The sequence below is a fragment of the Mirounga leonina genome, unplaced genomic scaffold (genome assembly GCF_011800145.1).
Source record: "Mirounga leonina isolate KUSES-001 unplaced genomic scaffold, KU_Mleo_1.0 Mir_176, whole genome shotgun sequence".
In the NCBI taxonomy this organism is placed as follows: Eukaryota; Metazoa; Chordata; class Mammalia; order Carnivora; family Phocidae; genus Mirounga; species Mirounga leonina.
Window position 1 is genome coordinate 4,516,196 of NW_023270454.1, and position 22,210 is coordinate 4,538,405.

The 22,210-nt window shown below is 31.9% G+C and overlaps 1 protein-coding gene across 1 annotated transcript in view; it reads left to right on the forward strand.

Moving 5' to 3' along the window:
• Positions 1-22,210, forward strand: part of ADAM7 (ADAM metallopeptidase domain 7) — a 100,538-nt gene that overhangs the window by 37,160 nt on the left and 41,168 nt on the right. Inside the window, exons 6-9 of the mRNA XM_035023229.1 lie at positions 360-552; positions 2,690-2,743; positions 5,781-5,852; positions 17,674-17,843. Of these exons, the coding sequence (XP_034879120.1) occupies positions 360-552; positions 2,690-2,743; positions 5,781-5,852; positions 17,674-17,843 (489 nt within the window). The remainder of the gene's footprint in view (positions 1-359; positions 553-2,689; positions 2,744-5,780; positions 5,853-17,673; positions 17,844-22,210) is intronic.

Consider the following 22,210-nt stretch of genomic DNA (forward strand, 5'->3'; position numbering starts at 1 on the left):
TTTCTAGATAATAGTTATTTTACTGTCATATATTTACTCTACAATTAATGCATGATGGACATAAAAGATTCACAAAATGTTTGCTATAACTCTGAGACTTCAAAGTAGGAATTGAACTGTCAAGTTTCTGAAAATCTAGATGAGTTGACTCTTACAAAAATTATTAATTCAAAGGCCACATGTCACTTCATCTTTTTATCACTCAGAATACCTGAATACATGATCATGAGGCCTTGGTCTTATAGTTTCCATTCTTAAATAGGTGAAGTCAATAAAATGGAACAAAAGAATAATTGTGAGAAATATAGAGGTAAAATGGAATACATCTTGAACATACATCACATCTCCATTTTCTGTAGGGGATTCTTCAGGGTATATGACCAAAGGTACCTCATTGAACCAGTGAAATATTCAGATGAGGGACAACATTTGGTGTTCAGATATAATCCAAGGATACAGTATGCTGCCAATTATTCTTGTACAGAACTCAATTTTACCAGGACAAATGATTCAAAGGATGATATTAAAATCATGGAAGACCTCAAAATAGAAGTAAGTGCTTTATTTTTAAATCATCTTAATGCCAGGAAAAATGTCTCTTATTTCCTTTTTCATTTCAAAACAGAGAGATGAGCCCAACTAATGAAGTGTATGTGCTACCTGAGTCTTACTCTTCATTGTTTGAAATCTAAAATGTCAAACATTTTTTTTAACATTTTTTTTTTTTTTTACTATTACCATGTTCATTTCCAGGGCACCTGGGTGGCTCAGTTGGTTAAGCATCTGCCTTCAACTCGGGCTATGGTCCCAGAGTCCTGGGATGGAGCCCCGCATCAGGCTCCCTGCTCAGCAGGGAGTCTGCTTCTCCCTCTCCCTCCGTCCCTTCCCCTACTTGTGCTCGTGCTCTCCCTCTCTCTCTAATAAATAAATAAAATCTTTAAAAAAAAGAAAAAGAAAATGTTCATTCCCTACAGTAAATCTTAATTCGTCCCATCAAATTTTAAGGAAAGGGAATATTTACAACCGTACATAGAGATTTATAGCATTAGGGCTATAAGTGGTGGAAAGAATGAAATTTGCAATGTCTTGAAAGCTCTCCTAGATAATGTCTTCCCTCGTCTTCACTGCCATTTTTTCAGTTGGGGGGAGTTGATGACAAGTCAGGGTCTCCCCCTTTCATCAGTCCAAATATTCTAATTATTAATTATTAAAGATAAGTAAGTAATAGCAACTTCAATTTCTGGTGGGATGACTGCACAATGAGAGTCCTCTGTGTTTTAGGCTTTCCTGTACAATTAGTTCATATCACTTCAAATCCCCAGTAGGTGTTAGCCTTTAAGATCCATGAGTGCCCATCTTCTTCACATATCCATGATCCAGATTGTGTCGGAAACTTACTAGGTGCCTAACAGATGTTTCTGATTTACTCAATCAATTGATACATAATTAGTTAGTTCACACACAGAATGACTTAGTTAAATCTTTGTACAATATGCCTCTGGTTTATACTCAGATAATATGCATGCATCTCAATGCATAACACTGAGAGCTGAAAACAGAATTTTCTGGAATTGGTGACTTATAAAATAAAAGATCTATAATATAAATGTATAACTTTTATACATTTCTTTGGAATTGAGGCTACTGTAAAGTAAGAGATTGGGAGACAGGAAAGGAATAGAAGGAGTACAGTCAGTCCTACTAGCCAGTCATTCCTATGTTTTGTTCTCCACTATTGGTAAGTCTTTTTTATATGAGCTTACTTAGTAAGCATTTACTTTATAAGTAAAAAAAAAAAACAACTAAACATTAAAAAAATGTATTCATTATTCTTTATTTATAACTATTTATTTATTTAGAGTATAACACACAATGTTACATTAGTCTCAGGTATACAACATAGTGATTCAACATCTCCATACATCAAGCTACACACCACAAGTGTAGCTACCATCTTTCACCATACAATGCTACTAAATACCATTGACTATATTCCTCTGCTGTGCCTTTTATTCCATGACTTATTTGTTCCATAACTGGACACCTGGGTCTCCCACTCCCCTTCACCCATTTTGCCCATCCCTACACCCCCTCTTCCCCCTGCAACCATCAGTTTATTCTCTGTATTTATAGGTCTGATTCTGGTTTTTGTTTGTTTATTTGTTTTGAATTTTAGATTCCGCATATGCGTGAAATCATATACTATTTGTCTTCCTCATTCTGACTTATTTCACTTAGCATAATACCCTCTAGATCCACTCATATTGTTGCAAATGGCAAGATTCCATCCTTTTTTATGGCTGCATAATATTCGTGTGTGTGTGTGTACTACATTTTCTTTATCCTTTCATCTACCGATAGGTCCTTAGGTTGCTTCCTTATCTTGGCTATTGTAAATAATGTTGCAATAAATATAACTCTTATTTTACCTGAAAGACTAAACAAAAAAGGAAGGATATTCAAATATTGAATATTGTTTCAGGTTTATTAAAATCTGATATACAGGGGCACATGTTTTAATAATACATTGGGTTTTATTTAGATAAATTCCTGGAATTATTAGTTATACTCCTGTACCTGACTTTCCCGTATCAATAATATTAACATTTCTTACCATGAAAATTGTAACTTAAAACATTAAAATGAGGAACATTAACCACACTTCATTAAATTTTTCATAAATTTCCAGAATGTCCATGAAGAAAAGTATGTTGAACTGTTCATTGTTGCTGATGGTAATGTGGTAAGTTTTCAGATGAACATTTGCTCTTCATTTATGCTTATAAAACTATAGTTGTGATCCTAAAAAAGAGGAAAAAAAAGTATTTTAATAAGAAGTCCATTTGGGCTTAATGTTGTTTTTAGCTTCCCCAAACAGATTTATATAAGAGATGATAAGGTCCTTTGGCAGTATAGCAGACTAAGACAAAATAGAATTCTCATCCCTATTATGAATATATGGAAATGATGAACAAAGTATACAAAATTGAAAATATGTGCACAAACTATAGTTTAGCTCAGGAAAAAAAAAAAAAAAACAACACAAGAAATCTCCAAGTCCTAAAAATGAGAAGAGAACCTCTGTCAAAGTAGTAAGTAAAATTCAAAGGCTTGGTGACATGTAATATATAGAACATATTGCATAATGCCCAGAGCCATAAAGAGCTGCCCCATCTCTGAAAAGAGAACTGGAGAATATCTCTCCACTGAAACTGTAAAGAGAAAGGGAATGTTCTGTCTGTCTGTAACAATGGGCAGGGAACATATTATGCATGAGAAAGCAGAAATCCTAAACTTGTGTCATGCAATGATGTGGAGCATGATATATTTTTCTTTAGATACAGAAATGCCAAGCAAAGCTTTCAACATAAAAACTGATTGAAAACTTGATAAACTGTTAAAGCTCAAGTCAAAAATGCCCTATAAAGATATTTTCATAATCCAAGATAAAACTAATCACGTGAGGAGGAATCAACCAACATAATGGGAAGTAGAATAAGTTCTCCAAGAACTGAAAATTATCCACTGATATTTCAGATTATACACCTAACAAGAAAGTAGGAAAAGATATGCAACAAGAAATAACAGAGTTACAGGGAGAGTAAGGTTTTTTTAGTTCCCCTCCAGTAGGAATGTTGGAGTTTTTTTCTCCAAAAGTAAGAATCAGATACATTTATTTTTACTGTCAATAAATTTTCTTTTGACAGATTAACTGAAAATTTTAGCCATCCTAATAAGACAAAATAAATGAGATCTACGTTAATTTAAAAGAAAGACACACATTGTTGCATTTTTTTAAAAAAGGAGAAACTTCAGTTATCCATTTTTTTAAAAAGGTAATTGGTAAAATTTAGGCATCAGATAGGCTTACATTAACATGTGTTTGAGAACATGTTAACTAACTTTTAAAAGTGCTAAAATAAGCTTTCTTTATAATAATTTATTAGAAAGAAGTAAGAACGATGTATTAAATTTAATATTTACCCCAGATACCAGGTAAAGGTTTGCTTGATATTATTTTAGGGGCATTAAACTGGACTTTTACATGCATAGCTCTTACATATGTTGCCTTAATATTGTCTTTAAATATTTAAGGGGTGTTTTTTGAGAAGTTCCTATAGTAAATCATCTATTTTCACTTAACAAATAGCTAATGATTGTCTAATATACTAGATTCTGAGTGTTAGATATATATATTTATATTATATATGCACACATGCATACATGCATGTGTTAGCTGAGTATAAAGAGCAACAGCAAGAACAATGTAGAGTTAGTGTATTCTGGTAAGATGGAATAGAAAAACGAAAGCAACTTTGGGAAAATATTTCAAGGTACTGACATATTTTGAAGACAGTATGATGAATTTTAATCAGCTAAATAGAGTAAGGATATAGATGTATACACCCAGATATAACAAGTTGAAAGAATAAGCAGAACACAAGTGTCTATATGCTGAGGAAGACTAGCCATATAATAAAGACTTGTCAATAGAATGCAAAGACCCCATACCCCTTTCTTTCCCATACCCCCATGGGTGGATATCACTGACTGATAAAGTACCCTATCACTGTGATCTCTAAGATAGGCTCAGGATCTTTCTCAACGATGTATTTTAGGCAAGCACTACCAATTGGTCACTAAGAATCCTGGTGTGAAACTATATTTGCCATCCAGAACTTAAGGGGATGGTGGAAAAAAAGACACCTCTGTACAATAAAACACTAGGAGTGATAGGGTATTAGCAACCAAGGTGATAAGAAATTTCTTAAAAGACAAAATGTTCAATATTAAAGGTAGACAAGATGACCAGGAAGATGAGGAAAATGTGTTCAACAGATTGGATAACTAGGAGGCCATTTATGTTCCTGTCAAGAATAGTTTTAATGAAATAGAGGCAGTTAAACTAATGAATAGTAGATTGAGGAATGAATGGGAAATGAGAAGTGAGGAGAGTCTAATGTTATATCTTTGAGGTATTTAGATATATGAGATAACAGGAGAGCAATGGAGCAAGTAACTGGAGGATACTTGCAGGATTCAGAAAAGCCATGTTTCTTTTACTTTTTATTATGAAACAAGCTTGATCATTTGGCATTTATCCCTACAGGATACTTTTGTTATTTTTATAAGGTATATTTTATCAGGTCTAAATTGATCATGCTAAGAACAAGGTCCTGGTGGCACAAATGGAAAATCCATTTGTTAGAAGGGGAAAAAAGACAGAATAGGCTGGAGGAGGAAAGTCCACTTTGTCTTCTCAGCCTTTCTCTGGAGAGAAGGGGGAGCCACAATTTCCTGTCTTTCTCCATCACATCTCTGGCTTTAGGGTGGTCCTTGATTACATTCCTTAGTTTGTGACAACCATGAACATAGAAGGGCTGATAAAGTATCTGCTTTATTTGCAATATAATGGTTTCTGTAGAGCTTTAATAAATTTTGTTTCATCAGCATGATAAATATGGACTCTAAAGAACACTTATTAGTTGGTTTAATAAATCAATGTACTGTAATATATTGTAATGTGAAAAGGGAATAAGGTTATGAAGAAAACCTTAAAGTAGTGCTAAGCTGAAGCATGTCATTAGAAACTGCTATATCTAGTTATTTGATATCAAAAATATAATTCTGTATAATTTGCCCAGATTGTTAGCTGGCCAGAAAGAATGCCAATAAGTCCCCGCCATCCTTGGAAATATCTCATAGTGAGTGAAGTATTTTGTTGAGTTTTTATTCATCTCCTATTATTAATGAATGTTGATCTGATGTTTTATTTCCAGTATCAAAGGAATAATCATCCTCACACTAAACTGAGGAACAGAATTTGGGGAATGGTCAATTTTGTCAACATGGTAAGATCTAATACAGTTTGAATCAAGCTAAAAGTGCAAAATAGAAGAAACCTTTTAAGATAGATAGCTGTTGGATTTTGTGGTAATCTCAATATTGAGACAGCCCAAAATACAAAAATTCACCATGTGTATTAATTAGCCAAAATCCATGAAAAATTCACAGCAATAAATGAACCACAGCACTGAGGCTTTGGTTTTCTAAGTAAATGACATTTAATATTTAAGGAGGTTTCAAAGATTGGTTACTAATCACAAAATTTATAAAGCACTGTATAAAGAATATTCATATTATTGCATAAATCAAATCCACTAATGCATTTAAAATCACTGTTCTATAACCTAGCATTGTTGGAGAGCTTGTTTCTGCTTCACCCTCAACTTCAGGCCTTTATCAAAGGCCAATGATCAATGTCTCCACTCACATTCTTATCTCTTCTTCAATAGTAATCTGTTCTTATTTGTTACTCAGTGATTGCTAGCCTAGTTATGGGACCCAGAGTGTTTTGTTGCCCTGATCTATCCTGCCTCAGGAAAGCTCTGTCATCCATGGGTCTTTGGGTAGATTATTCTCACTGTGTTCTTCCTTCATTGGTAGGAGACATTGAATGCTCTGACCTTAGGACAGCTTCCTGCCTCTCCTCCAGGGGCAGAAGGTTTTTTTTTTTTTCTTTTCTTTTCTTTCCCTTTCTTTCAGCAATAATCAGTTTTCACTTGAGTTCTGGGAACATAAAAAAAATGGCCCACTCAACAATTGATATGTCATCCAGACAGATAACCAATAAACAGTGGTTTTGAACAACAGTATAGACCAAATGAAGCCAACAGGTATATACAGGATATTCCATCCAAGAGCAACAGAATACACCATTTCTTCTCAAGAGCAGATGGAATATTTCATAGTATATTATATAGCAGGCCACAAAGCAAACCTCAACAAATTCAAAAAGATGGAAATTATATCAAGTACAATGACAGCAAGATTACTGGAAAATTTATAAATATGTGGAAATTAAAGAACACATTCCTGAACAATAAATGGATCAAAGAATAAATGAAAGGTAAAATCAAAATAAAATCTTGATACTAACAAAAATGGAAACAAAACATATCAAAACTTATGAGATGCAGCAAAAGCAGCTCCAGGAGGAAAGTTTGTAGTTGTAAATGCATACATACATCAATTAAAAAGAAAATAGCAAATAAACAACTAAAGTTATACCTTAAGGAACTACAAAAAGAAGAACAAACTAAGCCCACAGTTAGCACAAGGAAAGAAGTAATAATGAGATTAGAACAGAAAAAAAATATTGGCAGAAGCTTAGTGCCTTTGTGTCTCTGGAGAATAAGAGTCTGGTAGGTTTAAAGATGTTCCCAAAGCAACAGTTTTTCCTGTCCTTCAGGCCTATACCACAAAGGGAGGGTCTCTCTAGTCTCCCACTCTGCCCTCCATGGTTTAATACACATCCAGAGGAGGCTCATGGAGAAGATTCTGAGAGTAGGTGTGAAATTCCTTATGTCTGTGTCTTTCAGAAGGTCCTATATGCTCATTTTATCCCACACTTACCCTTTAGCAATTCCTTACAAATGTCTTGTGAATTCTTCTTATGTCTTATATGGTGCTCAGCATCTCTTTTTATCATGCTCTGCCACTGGGAGATGCTCTAGTACCATCTCTCCCCACAGGAGGAAATCTTTCCTTAGATTTCAGGCTACTATTTGCCCTGTTTACCTCAACTAATGGTCTGATATATGACTTTGTAGATTCTCTGCTTTTTCTTTTTGTCAGGGTAGAAACAACATTCTTTCCAACTTTATACATCTTAGCCAGAAGTAAAATTTCTCTGAACTTTAAATCTATGTCTATGGAAATTAAAAATCCTCCCCATATTATTCTAAAAGGTAGGAACAATGTGGAGTGGAATGGTTCTATCTCATAGTTATCTCCGTTTTCTCCTGTTTCTTTTTATTGATTGATTGATAAAGGTTTTTGTAAGTTTATTCATGACTTGGGTCTAATCCTATTTTTCCAATAATTCTTTCAGGTTTTGTAACCCTCTTTTCTCCTATCAAGGTTTTTAGGCATTTTTTTCCAGTTTTATTGAGAAATAACGGACATACACTGCTGTATAGTATATGGCATACAGCATAATGGTTTGAGTTACATAAATTGTGAAATGATTACCACAGTAGGTTCAGCTAACATCTATCTTCTCAAATAGATACAATGAAAAGAAAAACCCAAAAGAATAAGGGAAAAAAAAATTCTTGTGATGGGAACTCTAGGTATCCACTCTTTTAAAAACGTTCCTATCTGTCATACAGCAGTGTTAGCTGTAGTCATCATGTTGTACTCTCTAGTACTTATTTATCTTATCCCTGGAAGTTTGTACCTTTTCACCACTTTCCTCCAATTTCCCCCTCTCTCTACACACCACCTGTGGTAACCACAAGTCTAATAACTTTTCCTATGAATTTTTTTGTTTTGTTTTTTAAAAATTCCATATGTAAGTGAGATCATATACTGTTTGTCTTTCTCTGCCTATTTCACTTAGTGTAATACCCTCTAGGGTAATCTATATTATCAAAAATGGTAGGATATCCTTGATTTTTTATGGCCGAATAATATTCCACTGATGTATCTACTACAACGTCTTCCATTCATCCATTGATGGACACCTAGACTGTTTTCATGTTTTGATTATATAATAATGCTTATATAAACATAGGAGTGCATATATCTTTTTGAATTAGTGCTTTTGTTTCCTTTGATATGTTCCCAGAAGTGGAATTGCTGGATCATATAATAGTTATTTTTTAAATTTTTGATGATCTTCCATACTGTTTTCCATAGTGGCTATACCAATTTACAATCCCACCAACAGTGCACAAGCGTTCACTTTTCTCTACATCCATAACGGTATTTGTTGTCTCTTGTTTTTTTTTTTTTTTTTTTAGATTTTTTTTTATTTTTTTATTTGACAGAGAGAGATAGCGAGAGAGGGAACACAAGCAGGGGGAGTGGGAGAGAGAGAAGCAGGCTTTCCTCTGAGCAGGGAGCCCGATGCGGGGCTCGATCCCAGGACCCTGGGATCATGACCTGAGCCAAAGGCAGACGCTTAATGACTGAGCCACCCAGGCGCCCCTGTCTCTTCTCTTTTTTATGATGGCCATTCTAACAAGCATGAGACGATATCTCATTGTGATTTTAATTCACATTATCTTAATGACTAGTGATGTTGAAAATCTTTTCATGCACTTGTTGGCCTTTCATGTATCTTTTTTGAAGAAATGTCTATTCACTTACTTTGCCCATTTTTGAATTAGATATTTGTTTTTTTGAGTTAATGAGTTGTTTATGTGTGCCAGATATCAACCCCTTGTCAGATATATGGCTTGTAAATATATTTTCCCATTCCATAAGTTGTCTTTTCACTTTTTTACTGGTTTCTTTTGCTGTGCAGAAGCTTTTTAGTTTGATGCAGTCCCACTTCTTATTTTATTGCTTGTGCTTTAGGCATCATATCCAAACAATCATTACCAAGGCCCATGTCAAGGAGCTTTACTTCTATGTTTTCTTCTAGGATTTTCATAGTAAAACTCAATTTAAGTCTTTAGTCCATTTTGAGTTAATTTTTGTGAATAGTATAAGTTAGTAATTGTGTATTGTGAATACACAATTGACACAGTGCCATTTATTGAAGAGACTGTGCTTTCTATTAAGTATTCTTGACTTCCTTGTCAAATATTAGTTGACTGTAAGGGACACCTGGGTGGCTCAATCAGTTGAGCTTCCGACTCTTGGCTTCAGTTCAGGTCATGATTTCAGGGTCATGGGATTGAGCCCCACATGGGGCTCCACACTCAGCGGGGAGTCTACTTCCCCTATCCTTCTCCCCTCTCCCCACTCACACACACTCTCTCTCTCTAAAATAAGTAAGTGAATCTTTAAAAAATATTAGTTGACTGTATATGCTTGGGTTTATTTCTGGGCTCTGGATTCTGTTCCATTGGACTATTTGTCTGTTTATATGCCAGTACCATACTGTTTTGATGACTTTAGATTTATAGTATAACTTAAGATCAGTAAGTGTGATGCTCCTGCTTTGTTTGTCTTTATCAGGATTTCTTTGACTATTTGAGGTGTTTTGTGGTTCCATATAAACTTTAGGAGTGCTTTTTCTACTTCTGTAAAAAATATCATTGGAATCTTGATAAAGATTGCATTGAATATATAAATGGCTTTCAAAAATATAAAATAAATGGCTTTCAGTAGTATTGATATTTTAACAATATTAATTCTTCCAATCTATGAACACAGGACAGCTTTGCATTTATTTATGTCTTCTTTGATTTCTCTTATCAACTTATCATTTTTAGCATAGGTATCTTTCACCTCCTTAGTTAAATTTATTCCTAAAATTTTATTGTTTTTGACGTTCATGTATATGGGATGAATCTCTTTATTTCTTTTCCAAAAATGTCTTTGTTATTGTACAGAATGCATGTTTGCATGTTAATTTTATATCCTGTGACTTTACTGAATTCATTGATTAGATCTAACAATTGTTGCTTGTCTTTAGGATTTTCTATATTTAAAATCACGACTGAAAATAGAGGCAATTTTACTGGTTCCTTACCAATTCTGATACCTTTAATTTCTTTTTCGTGTCTGATTGTTCTAGCTAGGACTTCCAGTACTATGTGGAATAGGGAGGGGTGGTAACAGTGGACATTCATGTTCTTTTTTTTTTTTTTTTTTTGAGAGAGAGATTGAATGCATGCAAGCTGGGAAGTGGGCAGAGAGAGAGGAAGAGAATCTTAAGCAGGCTCCATGCCCAGTGCAGAGCCCAACACAGGGCTTGATCTCAACCCTGAGATCATGACCTGAGCCAAAATCAAGAGTTGGATGCCCCTGTTCTTAATCTTAGAGGAAAAGCTTTCAACCTTTCACCATGATGTTAGCTGTGGATTTGTCATAACTGGCCTTGATTATGTTGAGATATGTTCTTTCTATGCCTAATTTGTTAAGAGGTTTTTTTTTATAACAAATGAAATGAATTTTGTCAATTTGAGATACAATTCTTATGATTCATTGCTTTCATTCTATTAATGTAATATGTCACATTCATTGGTTTGCTTATGCTGGATGATCCTCACATCCCAAGGATAAATTGCACATGATCATGTGAATGATTCTTTTAACCTGCTGCTGAAATCAGTTTGGTAGTATTTTATGGAGAATTTTTCATTTATACTCATCAAGGGTATTAGCCTGCAGTATTCTTTTCTAATAATATCATTTTCTGGCTTTGGTATCAGGGTAATGCTGGCCTTGTAAAATGAGTTTGGGAGTGTTTCCTCCTCTTTGAGTTTTTTGGAAAAGTTTGAGAATGATTGATATTAATTCTTTAAATGTTTGGTATAATTCACCAGTAAAGCTATCTGGTCCTGGACTTTTCTTCATTAGGATATTGAGGATATTGTTGATCACTGATTCGATCTCCTTACTAGTAATTGGTCTATTCAGAGTTTCTACTTGATTTGATCTTGGTAAGTAGTTTAGTTCCAAGAATTTTTGCATTTCTTCTAGGCATCCAGGTTTTGTCATATAGTTGTTCATAGCAGGCTCTTATCCTTTAAATTTCTGTGGTGTCCATTGTAATGCCTCTTTTTTCATTTATAATTTTGTTGATTTTAGTCCTTTATTTTTTTCCTTGGTCTTAGCTAGGGTGTGTCCATTTTCTTCATCTTTTTAAAGAACCAACTCTTAGTTTGGTTAATCTTTTCCAATGTTTTTCTGTTCTCTACTTCATGTATTTCTCCTATAATCTTTATTATTTCCTTTCATTGGCTAAGTTTGAGCTCTGTTGTTGTTGTTGTTGTTTATATAGTTCCTCAAGGTATAGAGTTAGGTTGTTCATCTAGGATCTTTCTTACTTCTTAATGTAGGCAATTATCGTAATGAACTTTCTTTTCTCTTAGAACTGTTTTTGCTGCATCTCATAAGTTCTTCATCCCAAAATGTTTCCATTTTCATTTGTCTTAAGGTCTTTTACTTCCCCTTTAATTTCTTCTTTGATCCATTGATTATTCAGGAGAGTGTTGTTTAGTTTCCATGTGTTCATGAATTTTCCAGTTTTCCTCTTGTTATTGGTTTCTAGTTCCATGACATTATTTTCAGAAAAGATACTTGGTATGATTTTTCATGATTTTTGAATTTGCTTAGACTTGTTTTAAAACCTAACATATGGCCTACTCTAAAAAAATATTCTATGTACATATAAGAATATGTATTCTGCTATTATTGGATAGAATGTTCTGTATACATCTGTTAGGTCCATTAGGACTAGGGTATTGTTCAAATGCACTGTTTACTTATTGATTCTCTGTCTGGATGATCTATCCATTGTCCATTGTGGAGAATTAAATTTTTAAAAAATTTTTCCTTTCAGTTCTCTTAGTTTTTGCTTTGTTTATTTAGGTTTTCCAATATTGGGCACATAAATATTTACAGTTATGTCTTCTTGATGTGTTGACTCTTTTATCATTATGTAATGGCCTTTGTCTCTTTTTACCATTTTTAGTTTAAAATCTACTTTGATATATGTATAATTACCTTTGTTTTTGGGAGCGGTTATCATTTGCTTGAAATGTCTTTTTCCATCCCTTCACTTTCAGTCTATGTGTGTCTTTAGGGCTAACGTGTCTTTTGTATGTTGTATATTGTTGGATTTTGCTTTTTTAATCCCTTCAGCCACCCTATGTCTTTTGATTGGAGAATTTAATTTGTCCATATTTAAAGTAATTATCGATAAGTAAAGACATACTATTGCCATTTTGTGAATTGTTTTCTGGTTATTTTACAGATCTATTGTTCCCCATTTCTTATCCTACTGTTCTTTTTTGTGTTTTGGTGTCTTTGGTATTGGTATGCTTTGGCTTCTTTATTGTATTCTTTCGTCTAATTACCAGAAAATTTTCCCTTGAGATTATCATGAGTTTTACATAAAATATCAAACTTATCAGTTCCTAATTTAAACTGATAACAATTTAACTTTAATAGAATTCATATACTTTACACTTTCCCTTTTTATCCTCCTTACCTTTTACATTATTGCTGTTTCAATTTATATTTTTTAATATTTTGTAACTAATAACATTATACATATTGTATTTATGGGTTTTTTTGCTATGTTCATTTTTTTGACTTTTAAACTAGAGTTGTGAGTTATACACTGCCATTACCAAATTGCAGAATCTAATGATGACTATATATTTACCATTAGAAGTGAGATTTATGTTATCATTTTGTGTTTTTTATGATGTTAATGAGCATTTTTTACTTCTACTCAAAGAACTCCCTTCAGCATTTCTTCTAAGGCAGGTCTGGTGGTAATGAACTCCCTTCCTCAGCTTTTGGTTGTTCAAGAAAGTCTTTATCTCTCCTTCATTTCTGAAGGACACCTTTACCAGCCATTGTATTCTTGGTTGACAGTTTCTTTGATATTACATTATCTCTTTGCCTTAAAAGTTTCTGTTGAGACATCTGTCCATAGTCATATGGGAGCTCCCTTATATGTAATGCCTCTCTTTTCTCTGCTGCTGTTAAAATTCTTTCATCTTTGACTTTTGATGATTTAATTATAATGTATCTTAATGTAGCCCTATTTGGTTTAATCTATTTGTCTTTCAGGCTTCATGGATCTAGATGTCTATTTCTCTCCCCAGGTTCAGGAAGTTTTCAGCCATTATTGTTTTAAATATACTTTCTATCCCTTTCTTTTTCTCTTCTCCTTCTAGAATTCTCATGGAATCTTTATATTGTGTCTCATAATTCCAGTAGGTTTTCTTCACTCTTTTTCACTTTTTTTCATTTTGCTCCTCTCACTGGGTAATGTCTACTGTCTAATTCTTTCTTCCACATGGGTCAAACTTTTCATTTTGTTCATGCATTATTTTCCTAATTTTATTTAGTTGTCTGTCTGTGTTTTCTTGTAGTCCACTAAACGTCCTTAGAGGAGTATTCAAATTGTGTCCCTGACAGTTTATAGATCTCTGTTTCTTTATGGTCAGTTATTGGAGCTTTATCAGTTTCTTTTGGTGGAGTCAGATTTACCTAATTTTTCATGATCTTTGATTCCTTACATTGGTACTGCACATTCAGATAACAGGGAGTCTCTTCCAGATGTATAGATTTTCTTTGGCAGAGACAGTTCTTTACCAGTCAGTTCAGTTGGGTTTCTGTGTGTGTTTGCAGATAATGTCTTTGGGAAGATTGGGCTTGCTACTATGGTCTATTTTTGGATGAGACAACTGTTTGAGCTCTGAGGATGGAGATGCAGGTCTATTTTTGGGTGAGATAACTGTTTGAGCTCTGAGGATGGAGATGCAGGCTTGGTTCCCCTGCTAAGTGAGGATGCAGGATGGACTCCTCAGTTGCCTGAATTTTTTGGTCAGGCTTACTAGATGTTTGGGACTGGGTATTATATTCAATAATAGATGGGACTATAAATTAGCTTCCCTGGACAAGGCCATGTGACTATACAGCTCATTGTTTGGGGGCCCAAAGCAGGCCGTAATATCCATGGAGTTCCCTGATCAGACAACGACACCAGTTTTGTTCTACAGAGGAAGTCAAGGGCTGTGCTCTCTGTCCAAGTGTCATTTGTATATAACACTGTTAATTGGGCTACACAGCTTCCCATGTGCTCTGGTTAGGCTGCCCGGTTACACAGACTGAAGACTAGACAGACTGAAGACTATATTCAGTGATGAGCAGGATTATGAATTAGACTCCCTGCCCTCATGCAGTGGGAGAAGCAGCTCTAAAACTGGAATATATCTTTGTTGTCTTGATTTAAGCTGAACTGCCCCCCAAGGTCATCAGCCAAACAACACCACTGGCTTCGCTCTGCAGACTGTGGGCTATGTCTGCTTTTCTCTTGTGCCTTTCTTGAGTTTTCTGGGCTGCACAGCTTTCAGGTGTCTTACCAACCTTCAGTCAGATGGGACAAAAAGGCACTCTTCACTGTGGGTAGGGTATAGCTCATCTCCCTTGCCTGGGTGGCTACTCCAGGCAACTCTCAATTTCCCGAACAGGCTCTCCAGTTAGAAGGTGCCAGAAGCTACCCTCAGCCTTGGCTAAAAATTAGTCCTCCTGCCTGTGTGTAGCTCAGGAAGCCTTTACACCTGGTATAGGTTTCTCCCACTATCTGAGAGTAGAGTATTCCTGTTAAATCTTTCATAGGCCAAAATAGCATAAAGCTAAGAAGCAATTACTATTAATTTATATGGGAATGTTTCTGAGCTAAAAAACAACTTCTCTTAGGCTTTTCTGGTACCTTAGGACACATCTTGCTAATCAATGCACAAAATAAATTGAGATAAAGCACCGATGCCCACAGACACACTTCAAAGCTATGGTGGCCTGATGCTGAGATTCTGAGTGTGGTCCCTGGAGAAAGAGCTTGGCAGTGCCACCTACCTGAGGTGGGTGCTGCCTCTATAATGGCTCACCGCAAAACAAACACTGAGCATTATTTTTGCTTTTTGCCCTTTCTCATAAAAGCAAAAATCCTCTTCAGATTTCTTTTGTTCAGTGAAAACATTTTAATGTAGGTCTTTTGTGAAAGTAAAATAGCATAACAAACTCAAAACTCAATTGGCTTTTTTCTGAGAGTAATCAACTCTATCCACCCATCTCTTGGCTCAAGCCACCATTGGTTCACACAGCTTTCAGGAATGTCACTAGATCTTCTGGTCAGATGGAACCAGAAGACTCTCCCCACAGTGGGTGGGGCTATGTCTCAGTTCTCTTGCCTGGGCTACTCCCAATTTCCCAGTCTTCAGTAAGAAAAGGCCAGGAGCTACTCTTGGCTTTGTGTGGAATTAATCCCCCTGCCTGTGTGTAGCATGGAAGGGCTCATGCCTGGTACTGGCCTTGCTCTGAGGGTGATCTGCTCCGCTCCTCTACCTCTCAGCTCAAGTTCCTCTTGTCCTGTTTCTTATATTTTGCAATTGTCTTTTTATTTATTTATTTATTTATTTATTTATTTATTTATTTATTTATTTGACAGAGAGAGACACAGTGAGAGAGGGAACACAAGCAGGGGGAATGGGAGAGGGAGAAGCAGGCTTCCCACGGAGCAGGGAGCCCGATGCGGGGCTCGATCCCAGGACCCTGGGATCATGACCTGAGCCGAAGGCAGACGCCTAACAACTGAGCCACCCAGGCGCCCCTTTGCAATTGTCTTTATCACTACCCTAACACTGATACAAATATAAGACTCAGTCTTTCTCTTTGGGTTCGATCGCCAAATAAACATAAATACAAAACTGGTGCATATTACTGAACTTTTACTAAAGATTTTCAGTTTAGATTGGGAAGTCATACTGATCCTTTATCCTTCACAGTGCCCATACTCATTATTTTACTACATCCTCTCTCATTTATTTTCATGCCTTTACCCCTTTATCTCAGAAATTTCAAAGTTTTTTTCTCTACTATGAAGAGTGAATTGACTCTTCACAATCTCCCAAATATGTATATCCAAACCCATCCAAGCGTTCCGTAGATGCAGCATGGTTTTATTTTATAGGGTGTGTTCTCACTAGAAGAGAGTGCCTTAGTAGGATGACAAATGGTAACTGTTGTTTCCATTTTGTACTTTCTCCAGTTTTATGGACCTAAAGCCTACCCAGGAACTGTAGAGACTCCAATGAGACCAGGTTAAAAAAAAAAATTCTTGTTCTGTGGGACCTGACTCAAGGTTTATTCCACAATAAGGTCAGGGTCAAAAGGAATGGACATTACAGGCTCCAGTATGGATTTGAGATCATGATTTGACTAAAAGTCTAACTTCATGATTGTTTAAAGGAAGCTTATTTCTCAGGCTTATGAAATGGCTTTGTTGGGTTATTTCATTGACACATGAAATTCAATATATTCATATTATGCAGGTTAAGAAAAGTAGAAAATTAACACAATGTTATTATAGCCATGATGTATCACACTTCTTAATAACTGATTGCATCCTCTACTAATATTGTGTGAGTGACCTCATCATTAATTCAGTGTTCATCGTTCTTCATTCTTTCTTTCAACCCACTTTGTACTGGCTGTTATGAAATATAAAATTTATATAACATTTTTTTGTTTCAAAAATCCTCATATAATATTTGCTTCAACTCTGTCTTCTTTTGTGCTGGCATCAAAGTATCTACCAACTTAGTGTTTACAAAAGCAAATGGGAATGAGGTAAAAAGGCTTATGAGCTATAGCTATTGGTTTTGAGCTATCTCCAAAAAGATTTCTCAGACAACAAAGTAGTTCCAAAAAATCAAACAAAATATGACAGCTAAGCTGGTTTTTGGTTTTTGAAAACCAGTATCAACATTCTATTCTGCCATAGAACCAACTAATGACTTAAATAGAGAAATAAAGAAAGAAGATTCATCCCTCTATGTGCCACTATTAGTAAATTCAAATCTTCAGGTCAGCTATAATCTCAGAGCTTTACTAACTTTTTTATGCTAGACACATCTTGAGCCCAGTGTCTGTAAGGTTTATCATATCCAAAGGTAATCAGATCTTTTATTTCAGTTAAGCTTTTTGTTGGTCATGGCAATTCACCCAGTATTCTGGGCAATTTACACTACATTCTGTTTCAATATAGCCATTTGTAAAATAAGGCCTACATTTTTTGTTTATGTACCTCACATGTTAGAATTACTTTTTTTTTTTTTATTGTAGAGGAATATAGTAATGATGAAGGATCCTTCTGTAACTTGACTCTATGAAAATTTATTTCTCCTTTGACAGATTTATAAAACCTTGGACATTCATGTGACATTGGTTGGCCTTGAAATGTGGACAAATGGAGATAAAATAGACATAGATTCAAATATAGAAAATACCTTACTGCGTTTTTCAACTTGGCAAGAAATAATCCTGAAAAAAAGGAATAATTTTGATCATGTTCTATTACTCAGGTATGTAAGTGCTCTATTTTCCTGCATATTTTAGGTGGACTATAAAAAAGAAAACAAAACAAAACAAATGAACAGCAACAAAATACTTTTTAAAACAGCTGACTTTTGCATAGTACACAGTGACAAAATGTATGTCTAGCTATACATAAAATTTTGAAATGAAATTTTTAATAATCTCTCTTTCTAATAGTGATTGATACTAGAAAGCAGACATATGATATATTTACATTTCTGGTCATGGCTGAAAATGTCATTAGATAAGTAATGCACTTTTAGAATCAATTTACTTATCAGCATCCAGCCCTAACTCCCTTAATTCTTACATGCTATGCCATTCCAAAACTCCCCAAAACCCACCTTTCTGGGAAAGCACCTCATTCTCTGGAAATTTTCCCTCAATGAAGTATCTCTATCCAATGAATAGCACTTCAAGAGCATCTCCTCTACTATTCATTATGGTGGATAACTAATCCGCCGTAGCTTTAATATTCCTAAGTAAATAAAGGTTTGGATTTATCTACAATATTAGGTCATTCCTAAGAAAGTGGAGTGATTTTTTATCATTTTTGTAATTCAAAATAACTACCACACTACTCAGCCTATTAGGAAATGATAAATAATTGTGGAGCTGAACTGACTTTAACCTTGTGTTAATCATAGTTCTGTTATCCTAATTAAAGTATGAAAGCACAACTTTGGAGCAATGGAGTCTTTTAGCAGTTTTTCTGGTGCCCTTAAGGCTACTATGTAACAATCGTACCCACTTTACCTACTTCATCTTCCTATAATAGCAGTGTTTCTTAAGGTCTGCAAACACATCCTACAAATGTGCTTCCTAGCATTATCTAAATGTTCTTTCAGTTTGAACTAGGAACTGTGAACCTTCCAAAGCCTATAGATGGAGATTGGGTCCAGCTCTTTGGCAGATTGATGAGAGTGAACCACATCTCTAAAGTAATATCATTTCTGATTTTCATAACTGGGATGGCCCACAGTTATCTCCGGGGGATAGTTGTACCTGACTTGGACTCAGATATTCATGCACTAGTATGCACCAAAATTAGAGGTTAAAGTAAAATATCACCATAACCTTCATTGTGCACAAGATTAGCCTCTTTGCCTATACCTTGGACATATATTTTAAAATACTTAATAAATTAGTCTAGAAATATTACACGGCTATAAGCGAAAAACTTTTTACTTTCATGAATGTCCCTTATTCTGAGCAGTAGTTTCTCACAACAATAGTTATGTCTGCAAATAAGGAAATGAGAAAAGTGCTCCTAAATATCTAATTGGACATCATATTTGGGACTTATTATGTGTTCAGTTTTTGTATGTCTTCTCATCTATATTCACATAGCACTAGAAGTAGTAAGACAATCTATATGGCGTTTTCATGTTGTGATTTTTGTTTTCAAGTAACCATGAGCAAATTCAGAATCCAGATTGTGCTTGCTCTGAGGTTGCATCTCCATAAGTGGTATTTGTCCAAGATCTCCAGAGTCTAGGAAGACCAAAATTCTAAATTCCTCCAAGATACTAGGCAAACACTGAGACAAAAATGTAGGGCATATCAATAGTAAAGAAAGAAATATTTATAATAATTTATAATAAATATTTATTTATTTATAATTATACCTATTTCTATGTATAAATATATATTCAATATATATTAAATATATATTGAATATATATTTATATAATGTATATAATTATATATAAATATATAAATTATAAATTTATATAAATATAGTATATATAAATATATATACAAATTATATATAATTTTAAATATAATAATATATAATTTTATATATAATATTTTATATAATAATATAATAATACAATATAATATATTTTAATATAATTTTTATAATTTTATATAATAATTAATATATATAACATAATATATATTTATATAATATAATATAATAATATAATTATTAATATGTAATGAATAAATATATTTATATTTATATGTTGTATATATTAATAATATAATAATATAAAAATATTTTATATATGATATATAAAAATAATAAATTTATATATAACATAAATTATATGTAAATATACAATATGTAAAATATATTATATATATAACATATTATATATATTTTATGTGTATATATACACAGAGCAAATATATATATTTGACAGAGCACAAGCAGAGGGAGAGAGAGGGAGAAGCAGGCTCCCTGCTGAGCAAGGACCCAATGTGGGACTCGATCCCAGGACCCTGGGATCGTGACCTGGGCCGAATGCAGCAGCTTAACTGACTGAGCCACCCAGGCGCCCCTATATTTGATATATATTATATATATATATATTATACTGGTATAAAAATAATAATTTTACATATAATAATGCATAAAAATTATAAATTTATAAATAAAATAAATTATATATATAAAAATATATATAATATATATTATATATGTGTTTTATATATAATATATATCTAATATATAAAATATATACATAATAATATAATGACATAAAAATATTTTACATATAGTAATACATAAAAATTATAAATTTATAACATAAATTATATATAAATATAAAATATGTAAAATATGTATATTATTATATACATATAATAATAAAATGATATAAAAATAGAAAATTTATATATAATACATAAAAATTATAAATTTATATATAACATAAACTATATATAAATATAAAATATATAACATATATAAAATATATAAAATATATATATAATATATAATATATAAATTTATATAATTTATATTAATATATAACATAATATATATAAATATATATATAATATATAATATTTATATATATAATTATATATAATATATAATATATTTTTATATATATTATATATAATAATATAATATAATGATATAAAAATAATAATTTTACATGTAATAATACATAAAAATTATAAATTTATATATAAAATAAATTATATATAAATATAAAATATGTAAAAAATATATAATATATATATAAAATATATATATTATATATATAAAATATATATATTATATATATATATTTCTTAAAGATTTTATTTATTTGACAGAGAGCACAAGCAAAGGGATAGAGAGGGAGAAACAGGCTCCCTGCTGAGCAAGGAGCCCGATGTGGGACTCGATCCCAGGACCCTGGGATCGTGACCTGTGCCGAAGGCAGTAGCTTAACCGACTGAGCCACCCAGAAGCCCCTATATTTTATATATATTATATATATATATTTTATATATATATTTATATATAATAATTTAATGATATAAAAATAATAATTTTCCATATATTACATAAAAATAATAAATTTATATATAGCATAAATTATATATAAATATAAAATATATATAATAAATATATATTTTATATATATTATATATATTTTATATATTATATATATTATATATAAATTAATATAATGATATAAAAATAGTTTTACATTTAATACATAAAAACAATAAATTTATATATAACATAAATTATATATAAATATAAAATATATAACATATAAAAATATATATAATATAATATAATAATATAAAAATAATAATTTTACATATAATAATACACAAAAATTAGAAATTTATAGATAACATAAATTATATATAAATATATATAGTTATATATAATAATATAATGATATAAAAACAATTTTACATATAATAATACATAAAGTAATAAATTTGTATTTAACATAAATTATATATAAATATAAAATTTATAATATATGAAATATATTACATATAAAATAAATATATATTTATATATAATAATATATGATATAAAAATAATAATTTACATATAATAACACATAAAAATTATAAATTTATATATTACATAAATTATATATAAATATGAAATATATAACATATATAAATATATAATATATATTACATATAATATATAAATTTATATAATTTATATTAATATATATAATACTGTATATAACATATATAAAATATATATAAATATAAAAATATGTATATATGTTGTATATAATACAATATAATATAAAAATAATAATTTTACATATAATAATACATAAAAATTATAAATTTATATATAACAAATTATATATAAATACAAAATATGTAAAACATATATTATATATAAAATATATATATTATATAAATATTATATATAATAATATAATATAATGATATAATAATAATTTTACATAAATAATACATAAAAATTATAAATTTATATATAACATAAACTATATATAAAGATAAAATATGTAAAATATATATATTATATAAAATATATATATTTTATATTTATATCATATATATACTATATATATTATATATATTTATATATATAATCATATAATGATATAAAAATAATAATTTTACATGT